We start from the raw sequence: 12,043 nt of genomic DNA, 5'->3' as shown, positions 1-12,043 counted from the left end.
AACAAACGGAATGTTATAATTGGTTTGTTTTCCCGTCCCCTGAGCAAACACAGCCCCCTGAGATAGCTGTGTGTGCTGGACACGGCTCCTGACAGCAGTTATCGGTGTTGTGTGAGGCTCTGTCTAATCTCCTGCCTCCTATTTGGGGCAAGCTGTGATCCTGGGACGGGAGGGGGTGGGGGAGCCTTATCTCTGTTGAGATAATACTGTCACAGCCTGGCTGGGGACAACTTACAGCTCCAAGTGATTCGGAGAGACGCAGCATCTCTGCATCCGTGTCTCAGGCACTGGAGGACAGGCTGTGCTTGTCCTTATCTCAGCTCCTAACTCTCACTTTTTCCAATCTGCCTCGAATTTTGCTAGATAACCAGGCATGTCGGACTCCGAAGAGGTTGTTGAAGAATGTGAGCAGTAAGTGGTGTGTTTTTAAACGCCCTTTTCTTTCTCCTTATACCTTCCCTTCCACGGGGTCACAGAATTGCTTAGGGGTGCTGTTTGGAGGGCGCTGGCTCTTGTCATTACCCCAGCACCCAGCATGAAATGGCCTTGGGATTCCCCCACCCGCATGGTTGCTGTGGCAGTCCCGAGGCCCCCAGAAGTAGGGAGTTTTGTGTTAGGAGCTGTAACAACACGTACAGAGCAAGGGACAGGCCCTGCATTAAAATTGCTGGGGTCCAAATCAGTGCTTGGAAAACTAGATGTCATCAGTGTGCTGCTTGTGTCCTACTGCTTCATCCAGAGCATCACTCCCCAAGGCGCAGATTTGAGGACAATTTTTGCTGATGAGCGCTGCTGGACCATAAGATGGACCACAGAGACAAGGGGCTCAATATCCGAGCTGTATGGTTACAGGGATCAGTCCAAACACAGCTCCTGCTTCTCATCCACCAGCAGAAAATGCAGATCTGAATCCTCCTCTGACATTTAAATGTCACGACAGACTCGCATGTCTGGCCAGCATCCCCTGGACTCTCCCGGGGACAGAGCGTGCATCTCCCCCGAGGTCAGGAAGGACCTTTGGGACAAAGGTGGGATGCGAGATGCCCTTTTCTGGGATTGCAGGCCATGGTCACTTGATCTTCTCAGGCAGCAAAATGGTGTTGAACTCAGACCACTGTCAAAGAGTTGGTTGAGCACCTAGCTCCTGCTGTCCACAGCCTATGGGTGGTCTGGGTCTTGTCCTGTCCCCTCTGTCACCTCCCAGTGTGGCACCCAGCAGCCTGTCCAGAGATCACTGCCCATTCCCACCAAAAACAGGAGCCAACCTGGAGGAGATTTCAAATTCCCCTTTGGCCTCGCTGATAGACACATGCCCTGTTGCAGCACACCTCTCTAACTCTGCGTATTTGTGTTCTGCTTTGCAGGGAGCAGGAAGGTAAGAGGATGGGGACCATCTACCGCTGCCCTGAGGCTGAAGCTAAGGAATGACCAGAGCAGCTTCAATAACGTGTATCTTTTTCCCTTCTCTCTGTCCTGTCCGCACGTGTGCTCTGAGAAGAGGAGTACGTGGAAGAAGGTAGGTGTTTCATGCGTGGGTGCGAGGACCAAAGACAAGGGCTTTGGTATTTCAAGTGCATAGGCCTGAAATAATCAATTGCTATAGAAATTCCTATTTCTAGCTATAATAATGGAAACTATTTTTGAACCACCAAATTCTGCAAACCATAATGAGGAACTGAGTTTGCAGTTGTTGTGGTGCTTCAGAAAGCTTTAGGCAAATCTGCAGGAGTGGAAACTAAAGGTGTTGCAATGGCGATGGATTCTCCATTCCAAGCCAGTCTGGCTATACCACTTATTCTGGACTCTCTTTGGGAAGTGTTTCTTCTGTGAGAAAACCAACTCAAATTGCTCATTAGATTGAGTTATGCTAGTTTGTTAATCATCCACATATGCAAAGGAGGAAAATGTTCTCAGTTTGCATCTGGAAAAACTGAGTAATTGAGGTGTCTACTTTCAGAAGCTGTTGGGAGTGTTGGTTTCTAGTCCCTAGTTCAGCCTAGTTTTTTGAGTGGGTTATGGTATGGTTCCCTGACTGCAATGGGCAAATCATGACCAGGACAGGCAGATGAGACCATATTCTAGATTTCTCCATCTGAAACATCAGTAGGATCAAACTCAGCTTGCATTTTCTTGGGATCTATTATGTCGGAGCGATCCCTTGACTTGAAACGAATGGAAATGTTGGACTTGGGCATTGGCACAGGTGTGAACCCAGTAACTCAATGGGTGCTGGAGCCTCAGCTGAATGTAAATGAAAGATGCTCAGGCACAAACCTCCAATTGCCTCAATCCCATGAAGAAGCAAAAGCCACGATGCACACAGCTGCTCTGGGGCACAGCTGGGCTGGGTTTGGGGCTGGGTTTTGCTGAGCATCTTGCAGCTCCGGGGTGCTGCCAGGCACCTGGACTGATGCACAGCAAACTGTCCTGAATGTTAAAAGCAAAGGGAGGCACAAGGGGGAACCTACCGCAGTGCTAGAGCCCTTGTCTCATGCACACCGTAGCTGCACCCCACAGCTCTATGGCATCCAACTAACCTCTGTGCTTATTCCTTTCCCTCCTCCCTGGCTCAGAAGAGGAAGAATGGATAGAGGAAGAAGACGGTAGTTATTGTACCTTTCTTTATTTCATCTCTCCACTGCTGCTGTGAATTGTTGTGGGTCGGTGTGTCTCTTGCCTCTCCCTGGTTGGGAAATGGTTTTCTTTCATTCTTCCACTTATCTCTCTTGCTTCTTGCACTCCCCCCTTCCCACCCTGCCGTGCTGTGTGTATCTGCTCCCGTGTCTGTGGCTTCTCTCTTACATCCAGCGGCCAAATGCGCACATGGTTTGCTATCTTCTCTTTCTTTCCTTTTCTCTTGCTGTGGGACCACGAGTCTTCCCAGGACCTGTGGGCCCCAGGCGCTCTGACTCCAATGGAGGACTCTTGTGGGGATACTGCTCCCTCCAGTGGAAAAAACGCTCCAACAGTGTCATAAATGAGATCGTGAAGGTGCTGAAGGCATGTTCTCTAACACCAGCCAGGCTTGTTCTTTGCTGGTTAGAGGAGCACAATAGAAGTCACTCCCCCCATGCTGGGCTCAGAGAGTGTGGATAGCATGAGAGGGAATGAGGGACAAACCAGGAGGGGGCTATAAATCCTTTACTTTTATTTTATTTCCCCCGCCCAAGCACAGAGACCAGCACTTGGGTGAAGGTTGGAGCGAAGCCCTTTGCTTTCTGAGCCCTGGTTCTTTCTCCTGTGGCTGTGTCTCCGTGGGTCTCTCTCCTGGTTCCGTGCCACCGTTGTCCTGGTACCATGGTCCGCAGGGAGCAGCGGGTGCGGGGGCGGTTGGACTCATGCTGCACGTTATTCCACAGGTCAGGAAGAACAAGCAGAGGAGGCGGAGGAGGAGACCGAAGAAACCAAGGCAGAAGGTGTGTAGTGGCTTTGGCAGTGGGCTCTCATGGCTTGAATGGAGCCATGCTCTGTTTCGGTGGGGTCCCGGCAGGGTCTGGGATGTCCCTTCGTGGCCTGTGACAATGGGCCAGCAATACAGATGGGCAGCTCACTCAAGGATCTGTGGTTTCCAGTAAGGAGGGTGTCAAAGCTGAGCTGCCCTTTCTTGATCTACCGAGTGCTTTGGCCCTGCAAGCATGAGGATAATGTGTTTTTTTTCTGCTGGTTGCTGATCAGTTTGTGTCCAGCACTTTGAAATAATGTCAAAAACGAGTTAAGCGTGTTCCACCAAGAGGTCCCTGTAGCCTTAGAGGGGGAGTTTGCAGAGCTGGGGTCATGCTTCGTTGTGTCTCACCATCCAAAGAGCTTCATGGGGTTGCCGATGGGGTTGCCTGATGCGTGTCCCTGTGCTGTCACGGCTGGTGGAGCCAGCTCAGATCCCCGAGTCAGGGTCCTGGGACCCCTCTGTGCTGGGGGATGTGGTTGCCTTCACCCATTGATGCTCATATTCTGCCCATTGCTTTTGAAACAGAACAAGAAGATGAAACGAAAGCACCAGAAGAAGGTAAAGCGGGAATGGAGGAGGGACAGTTTTTTGCCATTTCAGTCTTGATCCCAGTCTCCCAAGGCACTGGCCCCACTGGGGTTTTTGGTGTTCAATTCATTGGCTGCTGAAGAGAGAAAATCTGTGCTAAATGGGGCAAAGTTGCCCTGACCCATTCTCCACCAGGGCTGGGGCAGCAGGAGGTCTGCAGGAGGGATGGCTTTGTGCTGCCTAGGTAAGAACATCACCCAAAATACAGACGGAGAGGGTAGTATTACTGCTTTCTCAGCCTGAGCTATTGCAAAGCTTGTCTGGGTTCCTCCTGGAGAGAATCTCCTGGTCTGTCTGCGGGTGAGGGATGTCTGTGAGGGACCCGATCTCTCCTGGTTCATCCTGGGGGGATGAAGCTGTGGTGGGGACAAACACAAGCAGAGGGGAACAGCCTGGTTGGGCAGGGGGCATGGCAGGACTGGCCTTTGGGAGCCAAAGCATCACGTTTTCCACAGGTGGAGAGGGGGATGGAGAGAAGGAGCCTGGGGAAGGTGAAGTATCCGTCCTTGTTCCTCTCTGGGGTGGGAGAGACTGCCCTTTCACCTGTGTAAGGAGGTACCAAACACCTAGCTGCTCGACCACGAGCATGAAGATGAGTCTTGGGTTTTGTCACACAGATGGACACCCCACTGGGCGACTGTTTGCTGGAGGGTGATCCCCAGAGCAGTCTGTGCTGAGCTCAGCTTAGTGCTGTGGGTTTTGGGTCAAGGTGTGAACGCAAACGCCTCTGTGACACTAACGTTGTCTTTCTCTCCTGCTCCCGGGGACCCGCAGGTGAATCGAAGCCAAAGCCCAAGTAAGTGTTGGTGCATTTTCTCTGGTGTGAGGTCTGAACTAGAAGCTGCACCAGGGCAGAGGCTTCGTGTGATGGGCTTAGCACCACGATCCACAAAGGGCACGGGGCAGGGGCCTCAAAAGCATGAAAGCAGGGTGAGGACCTGGCATGGAAAGAAAGAGGGAGAAAAACAGGCAGATAAACATAGAATATGAAGAGGATCCTAAGAATGAAGTCTTGAAGCATTTGTGTGCTCCTTGGAGGAGTCCCAGCCGTCCTGTGGCCCTGCAGCTGGTAAAAATCTGCGTGCACCCCTGCCTGGGGTGCATGGTCCATGGCACAGCCATGGTCTCACCTCTCCAGCCTGCTCCTGGCCATGGCTAGCATGGGGCAGGCATTGCGTGAGTGCCAGCATCCCCAGGACAGGAGCACCCGCCTGAAGAAAAGGGGCTGTGAACCATTTCCAGGAGGCTGCAGGTCCTCATGGAACACTGGATTGCTCCATTCCAGGAGGCAGATCTGTCCTCAGCTGTGATCTCCTCATCCCTTTGTGTCTTTATGTGCCCCTACTGAGCATCTCCTGCCCTCCCTCAAGCCCACAGAGGATGAGGATGGTTTCCAGCTCTCTGTGCAGGTCACACTGGAGCACACTGTTCCTCTGTCCTCTTTTGGGTGAGCAGGGGGTACCTGCCAGCCCCAGGGTGCCTGGCAAAGGGTCGTGGCCAAAGTTGCCTGCAGCTTGCAGAGTTATTCCAGCCATCTGGGCACCTTGGAGTGTTTCCCGGGAATACCAGAGGTCTTCCTCTGAGCCTGTCTAGCTGGCAACCTCCAGCAATTACACTTGCTTGTCCTCAAAATGTGCCCACTCTGCATCCCCGGGGGGCTCTGAGGCTCAGAGGGGAGGGCTGGGCAGATCAATGCATGGATGAAAAGCACCGGCCTGTCCCAGGGGTCTGCTGCAGGCTCACCATCCTCCTGCTCACCTTCCATTGCAGGGTCTTCATGCCAAACCTGGTGCCTCCCAAAATCCCAGATGGCGAGAGACTGGATTTTGATGTGAGTAGTGCACTCAGGGTCAACCCCCACGAGGTGATCCCCTCACATCGCCCCTCCACGCGGTGCCCAGGATCTCTGCAGCTCCTGGAGGGCTTCGCTCGTGGGTGGGAGCGCAGCCATCGGTGCTGTTCCTGTCTGGTGCAGGACATCCACCGCAAGCGCATGGAGAAGGACCTGAATGAACTGCAGGCCCTCATCGAAGCCCACTTTGAGAGCAGGAAGAAGGAGGAAGAGGAGCTCATCTCCCTCAAGGACAGGATTGTACGTCTGCAGTGCCCCCCCCCTTGCCACCATTATCACCGTCCCTGTGGGCAAACAGGATCCTTTTCTCACAGTCCCAACCACAAGATCTGAGACATCCCATGTCCCTGCAAGTCAGAGCCTGAGATTTGAGCTGGGTTTTGTACCCTGGTGCTGGGAAGCCCCTAGTCTGGCTCACTGATGAACACACACCTTCCTCTGCAGGCTCTGGTCCATGTGCTCCCCTGGGAGATGTGGGAGCAGCAGATCTGCCCTTGTGGCTCTCAGGGCTTTTGGGGCCAGGGATGTGTCCCTAGGGACAGGGAGGACGCAGACTGGGGTGTCCAGGCCAACGTCCTCTCCTCCTGCAGGAGCAGCGGCGAGCAGAGAGGGCAGAGCAGCAGCGGATCCGCAGCGAGAGGGAGAAGGAGCGCCAAGCACGCATGGCCGTGAGTCTCCCTCCGGGGCTGGGGGGCTTGGGGTGGTCTTGGGGAGCACAAGCACACAGGAGCACGAGCTGTGTGTTGCATGCAAGACAGTCCATGAGGTCTCCATCCATCCACTCCTGACCCACTCCTGATCCTGGCAGGAAGAAAGAGCTCGCAAAGAGGAAGAGGAGGCACGGAAGAGGGCTGAGGAAGAAGCACGGAAGAAGAAAGCTTTGTCCAACATGCTGCATTTTGGAGGTTACATGCAAAAGGTGTGATCCCGCCCCAGGTGGTTGCAATGAAGCCACTGGTGCTCCTGGGAAGGGCTTGACCGTGGGCTGGCCCCACAGCACTGTGCGCATTCTCAGTGCTGGTAGACTGTGGTTGCTACAAGCAGCAGAAGAAAGGCCACCAGAGCTGGGTCACAGCAGAGGTCAGAGGGCCAAAGTGAGGCCACATGCTGGGCTCATCCCTACCTCTGGGACAGGGTTGGGATGTGAGGGGTGTCTTGTCCACTATTGCCAAAATTTCTTTGAGGACCTCATGTGCTTCTGGAGTCCCAAAAGCAGAGGGTGTTGGGGGCAGAGCAAAGGACAGGAGCAGAGCAAAAGCTGGGCAGATTTCCTTCCCTCTGACAGACTGATGGTTTCCTCAGTCAGAGAAAAAGGGTGGGAAGCGGCAAACAGAGCGGGAAAAGAAGAAGAAGATCCTCAGCGAACGGCGGAAGCCCCTGAACATCGACCACCTCAGTGAAGACAAGCTGAGGTGAGCACGGGCTGCAGGAGGACAGGGGCTCTGCTTTGGGTCCCACCTCCTGGGACAGGACCCCGGGCTGGTGGGGCTTGCAGCCTGGACAAGAGGTGGTGGCACAGCTGGGAGATGGGCTGTGACACCCCACCGGGAACATGGGCTTGGTGGCTCTGCTGGGCCACCGCTGCCAGGCTGCTGCTGGCCATCAGAGGGAGCCATGCTCACATGCATGGGACATGAGTGTCCCATGTATCCCAACCTCCCGCCCATGTATTCCCTCCCCACCTGGGACTGACCAGTGCACCCCTGGGTGGGCACAGAGCCTGCAGAGACCCATCCTGGGGCAGCGGGTGGCGTCACTGCCCTGTCCCCTGCAGTGACCTCCCTGTGAGCCCCATCCACTTTCTGCACTGACACCAGCCAGCTCTTCCCACAGGGAAAAGGCCAAGGAGCTCTGGCAAACCATCCGCGACCTAGAGGCTGAGAAATTTGACCTGCAGGAAAAGTTCAAGCGGCAGAAATATGAGGTGAGCCAGGAGGTCCTCCTGTGGGTTTGCTCGCCCTCCGTGTGCCTGGCTGCTCCTTCTGCTCCCCATGTGGGACACGAGGTGTGTTGTCTGGGTGGTGATGCTGTTGCAGGAAAACTGGCTGCATCAGAAAAGGATCCCCTTGTGCGTGGGGTGGCAGACACCCGGGAGGCTCTGCACCACAAAGCCACATCTGCCTCCCTTTTGGAGATAAGCCTGGATCAAACCTATGCTCCCAGTGCTCGCCAGTTGTCCTGTGTGAGCCCACAGCTCTGAAATGCTGCAGGATGTGGCAGCTACTGAAAGGGTCCGTGTGGTGGCCCTGTGACCTCCCAGCTCCTGGGGATGTTTGCTTTGCACCACAACTGGCTTCCTGCTGCCCTGTGCATCACAGCCCTGTGCTAAACCCCACACGAGAACCCCAGGGAACAGAGATCAGTGATGCACCTTCACCCCAAGCCATGCCCCTGCCAGGCCTCACCATCCATCCATGTTTCTCTTGCAGATCAACGTCCTCCGAAACCGTGTCAGTGACCACCAGAAAGTGTAAGTCCCTGGGCAAGCTGAGCATCCTTCCTCGACGCCTCCTGCCCTTCCAGCTCCCTGCTCCCCGGGCCCCAGCTCCCTCCCTGGGTATCTCCTGCCTCTCCTGCACCCTTGCAGAGCCATCTCCTGTCCTTCCCATTCCTGTCCCTGGTCCCACTGGTACCCAGTGCTCATGGACCTGCAGGTCTGGCCCAGGGACCTTAGTCCGTGCTGCTTTGCCTCCATTGACAGACCCCTCATTGCCTCCCACCTCTATCAGCTTCCCCCTGCCCCAGAGACCCCGGTTGGGGATGGACCCTGGGATGACCCTACCTCTGCACAGGGAACCTTGTGTCCCATGGGGTCCTGCCACCCCCCAGCTGCCCCCAGCCCTGGGGGCTCTGCCCAGCATCTCAAAGAAAGTGCTGGTGATCCCAGCTTGTATGGGAGGAGAACTCCCATGGGTGGTGGCAGCTATGCAGCCCTGCAAGGACAGGGGAGCCTGCCCCTGTGCCCGTGTCCCCAGCACAGGACTGGGACACCCTTCATAGGAGGGTGGAGATGGGTGTTTAACCCTTATCCCTGAGAACACCACACTGCTCTTGCATCGCCATCCCACCCTGCCATCTCGCACAAGAGGTGCTCAGCCTGTCCTGTGTGACATTCGGCAGCACCTCCCCCCACTTACACCGAATCTTTTTTCTCTTCTGCCCCAACACGGCCTGTTCCTGCAGCAAAGGGTGAGTACAGGCATCTCCTGAGTGCCGTGTCCCCCACCGTGTGTGTGCTGCATGGACACTGGGGCTGACGTGGGGCCAGCAGAAGGGCTGGGGACGGGCAGCCAGAGCTGGGCTGGTGGCTCCTGGGATAATGTGCCAGAAATGCCCTTCACTGGCCACGCGAGCCTCCTCCTCTCTGCTCACCCGTGCCCGGAGTGGTGCCCGTTCCCCTGGTGCTGGTTGAGGAGAGCGATGTGGTGGGTGCTGCAAACAACTTGACTGGTTCTGGTTCCTGGAGAAGGATCCAGCGGCTGCCCTTATCCATCCGCAGCCAAGATTCAGCTCCGTCGTTTCTTCTCTGAAAGATCCTTGGGAGGGAGGGACATGGGAAGGGAATTTGGGCTCCTTAGAAACACCTTGCAAAATGCATGAGCTTGTTCCTGTTCAGTCCCAAAACACACAGACTATCTCAGGTCCCAGGCTTTTACCTGGGGCCACTAAAGACCTTTTTCCTCACAGGGCAGTGACCACCAACCAGAGATGGCTTGGTTCTCTTTGCAGGGCCTGATTCTCATCCAATGGCACCCATCTTCCCCCTCCTTTCACAGTCACTAATAACCTTTTGCCTGTGCTTTTCTGCTTCCCTTCCAGGGCAAAGGGTGCCCGCGGCAAGACCATGGTTGGCGGCCGGTGGAAATAGATGGCTCGGAAGGCAAAGGAGGCTCCATGTATTGCCTTTCAGTCACCCAGCTGGCTTCACCACGTCGTGGAGCCAGCACCTGCCCTCCCACTGCACAGAGCCTGCAAAGACCTTGCTGCAGGCACCGTGTGGTCTGGGGGGCAGATGCTTTGCAAGGTCCGTTCCTCATCTCCGCACCCCCAGCTGATGTTGTGTCTGTAAATAAAGAGAATGGTGAGGGGGTGTAGGTGTTGTCTCCATCCCAAATGAGCCCAGAGGGAACAGCCCCAGGACAGTCCAAGCAGAGCCCGGCTGAGCGGGTGCAGCTGCACACCCGTTCCCCGGGGTGCACAAGGACGCATCAACCACCCAGGACCTCCTGAGTAACACGTCCCCTTGCCTCACAGCATCTCACACCTGCAGTCCTTGGGAGGTTTTAGAACAGACCTTGGTTATCTGACCTGTTTCTCCTACTGCAATTTGGGGCAAGCCTGCTTATGGCCACTTTAGCTCCTGCTTTGCTGCATCAGAGCCCCCTCGCTCCTCTCTGTGCCCCCGGTGGGACAGCATGATGGGGCACAGCTTCCAAACCCCTTGGTCCATGAATTATCTGCAAGCCCTGTTCCCAAGCCACTTTAATCCCTATTCCTTTCTCTTCCTAAAGGGTCCGGATCAGCTGTGTTTGCCCCTGCATGTTTCTGACTGCAGGCAGAGATGAGTCAGTGTGGGGAGACCATTCATCTGTCCTTTCAGGGGTGCAGATCTCTCTCATCCAGCTGTTGGCACCTCTGCAGCACACTCCCACATGCAGTGCCCATGAGGGCACATCAGCTGTATAATCCCAAGTGTTCACAGTGCCTGCACTGTCAGCCAGCAGAAAACACCAGGCTGGCACGACCTGGGGCAAGATGTCCCTTGCTGTTGTTCAGCAGCATCCACGAGGCATTTCCCAGTGCAATGGTGAAGGGGATGGATGCACAGGATGGTGGATCTTCAAGGGATTCTTGTCCCTTGGCAAGACTTTTTGTCTCCCTTCTTGCCAGGGCTGCCTGTCCTCCCCATCCCAGGCCCAGTGATATGGGGGCATCCTGCAGATTTCTCCTTTGTGCTGCCTGTCAGATCACAACTTGTTTCGCTGACTTCAACAACTGCCATCAGGTTTTGGGGAGAAAGGCTCTGGGTGACTTCAGCTTAAGTGAGGCAGCAAACGGAGGGCAACCAGCCCGCATCACCTGCCTCCTCAAAAATGAGGTGTGGAAGGATGAATGTGATCCCTTATTGGGACACAAAGGGGAGAGCTGGCGAGGGTGGCAGTGCTGGGACATGAAACTCTTGGAGAGTGGCTGAACAAAGGTCTGTCAAGTGACATTTCCACCCTGCCCGATGCATGGCTCTGGGCTTGGAAAACAATATCCCCTTCTCCCGGGCTGCAAAGATCCACCCACAAAACCTTCCTGGCAGACAAGGGCCGGTGCCCGGTGCTGTGCAGAGGTGCTGCAGCCACTCTGCCCGTCCCCGCGGGGCTGGCAGCGCCCAGGGTGCGGGTTTGGGGACACTCCCTGCTTCCCACAGCGATGCCTGTCCCGGCAGCGTGCTGGCCCCTCGCCAGCCTGGCTCCCTGCGCCGGGGCCGAAACCCGCGCGCTCCCTCCCTGCCCGGCACCTCCCTCCTGCGCCCCGTGCTCGGTGGCACAGCCCTGCCGAAGAGCTGAGTCAGCACCCAGCCCTGCCACCAACCCTCCCCTGCGCCCTCTCCCACCCGTGTCTGTGGCTTTGCACTGTGAGCGGGCTGCTGCCATGCTCGGACATGGCAGGCTGCTGACGACATGGGGTACAAAGCGCCCCCCTCCTGTGCTCCAGATGAGTGTGCCAACACTCCTGCATGAGCCCAGAGCCCAGCAGACCTGTGCCCATCTCTCACAAGTATGTGCACCTCACGGTCTGTTGATACAGCCCCATGCCAGGGGCCTGTCCAGGGTACCACCATGGAATGGGTGAAGAAGAGGATGCATTTGTTACCAAGAAGGTGCTGATAAAATACTGAGCTGATGTTCTGGGCTGTGGTTGTGCTAAACCAGAGATGACTGTAAGACACTCTCATGCTCTTTGCCCAGTCAAAACCCAGGACCATGCCCAGAGGCAAAGCCAGGCTCAAATACAAATATTGTAGAGCCTGGTCTTGCCACTACAGCTACAAACAGAAGCAGCCTGCTGATGTCTTTGTTCAGGTCACGTCAGCCAGGCATGTTCTGGACAGCACAGGAGAGTCTGGGATTGCTGTCTGGATGTCCCCTGGCCAAGGTGTGTCCCAA

The 12,043-nt window shown here is 55.6% G+C and overlaps 1 protein-coding gene across 6 annotated transcripts; it reads left to right on the top strand.

Moving 5' to 3' along the window:
- Positions 1-373: 373 nt before the first annotated feature.
- On the top strand, positions 374-9,975 carry TNNT2 (troponin T2, cardiac type). 6 transcript variants are annotated; one of them, XM_071817812.1, is made up of 17 exons: positions 374-411; positions 1,365-1,375; positions 1,499-1,516; positions 2,574-2,603; positions 3,360-3,416; positions 3,971-4,003; positions 4,489-4,524; positions 4,808-4,829; positions 5,804-5,864; positions 6,009-6,125; positions 6,476-6,553; positions 6,694-6,804; positions 7,188-7,297; positions 7,719-7,809; positions 8,315-8,355; positions 9,069-9,074; positions 9,705-9,975. In XM_071817812.1, the coding sequence occupies exons 1-17, from the start codon at positions 374-376 to the stop codon at positions 9,751-9,753; spliced, it is 909 nt and encodes a 302-aa protein (XP_071673913.1). In that variant the 3' UTR covers positions 9,754-9,975. The 6 variants fall into 6 exon arrangements, with proteins under 6 accessions (XP_071673913.1, XP_071673911.1, XP_065710654.2 ...); XM_071817809.1 differs by lacking the exons at positions 374-411; positions 1,365-1,375 and having other exon boundaries at positions 1,475-1,516; positions 2,577-2,603; XM_071817810.1 differs by lacking the exons at positions 374-411; positions 1,365-1,375; positions 4,489-4,524 and having other exon boundaries at positions 1,401-1,516.
- Positions 9,976-12,043: the final 2,068 nt, after the last annotated feature.

Source organism: Patagioenas fasciata, chromosome 21 (assembly GCF_037038585.1).
Source record: "Patagioenas fasciata isolate bPatFas1 chromosome 21, bPatFas1.hap1, whole genome shotgun sequence".
In the NCBI taxonomy this organism is placed as follows: domain Eukaryota; kingdom Metazoa; phylum Chordata; class Aves; order Columbiformes; family Columbidae; genus Patagioenas; species Patagioenas fasciata.
The sequence above is the reverse complement of the archived record's forward strand: the minus strand, read 5'-3'. Positions and strand labels throughout refer to the sequence as shown.

Bases quoted from the DNA above. Each gene is read 5' to 3' on its own strand.
- TNNT2 (XM_071817812.1), top strand. From the start codon at position 374: ATGTCGGACTCCGAAGAGGTTGTTGAAGAATGTGAGCA. The intron at 4,004-4,488 runs GTAAAGCGGGAA...CGTTTTCCACAG, and splicing joins AACGAAAGCACCAGAAGAAG to GTGGAGAGGGGGATGGAGAG. The intron at 6,554-6,693 runs GTGAGTCTCCCT...TGATCCTGGCAG, and splicing joins AGCGCCAAGCACGCATGGCC to GAAGAAAGAGCTCGCAAAGA.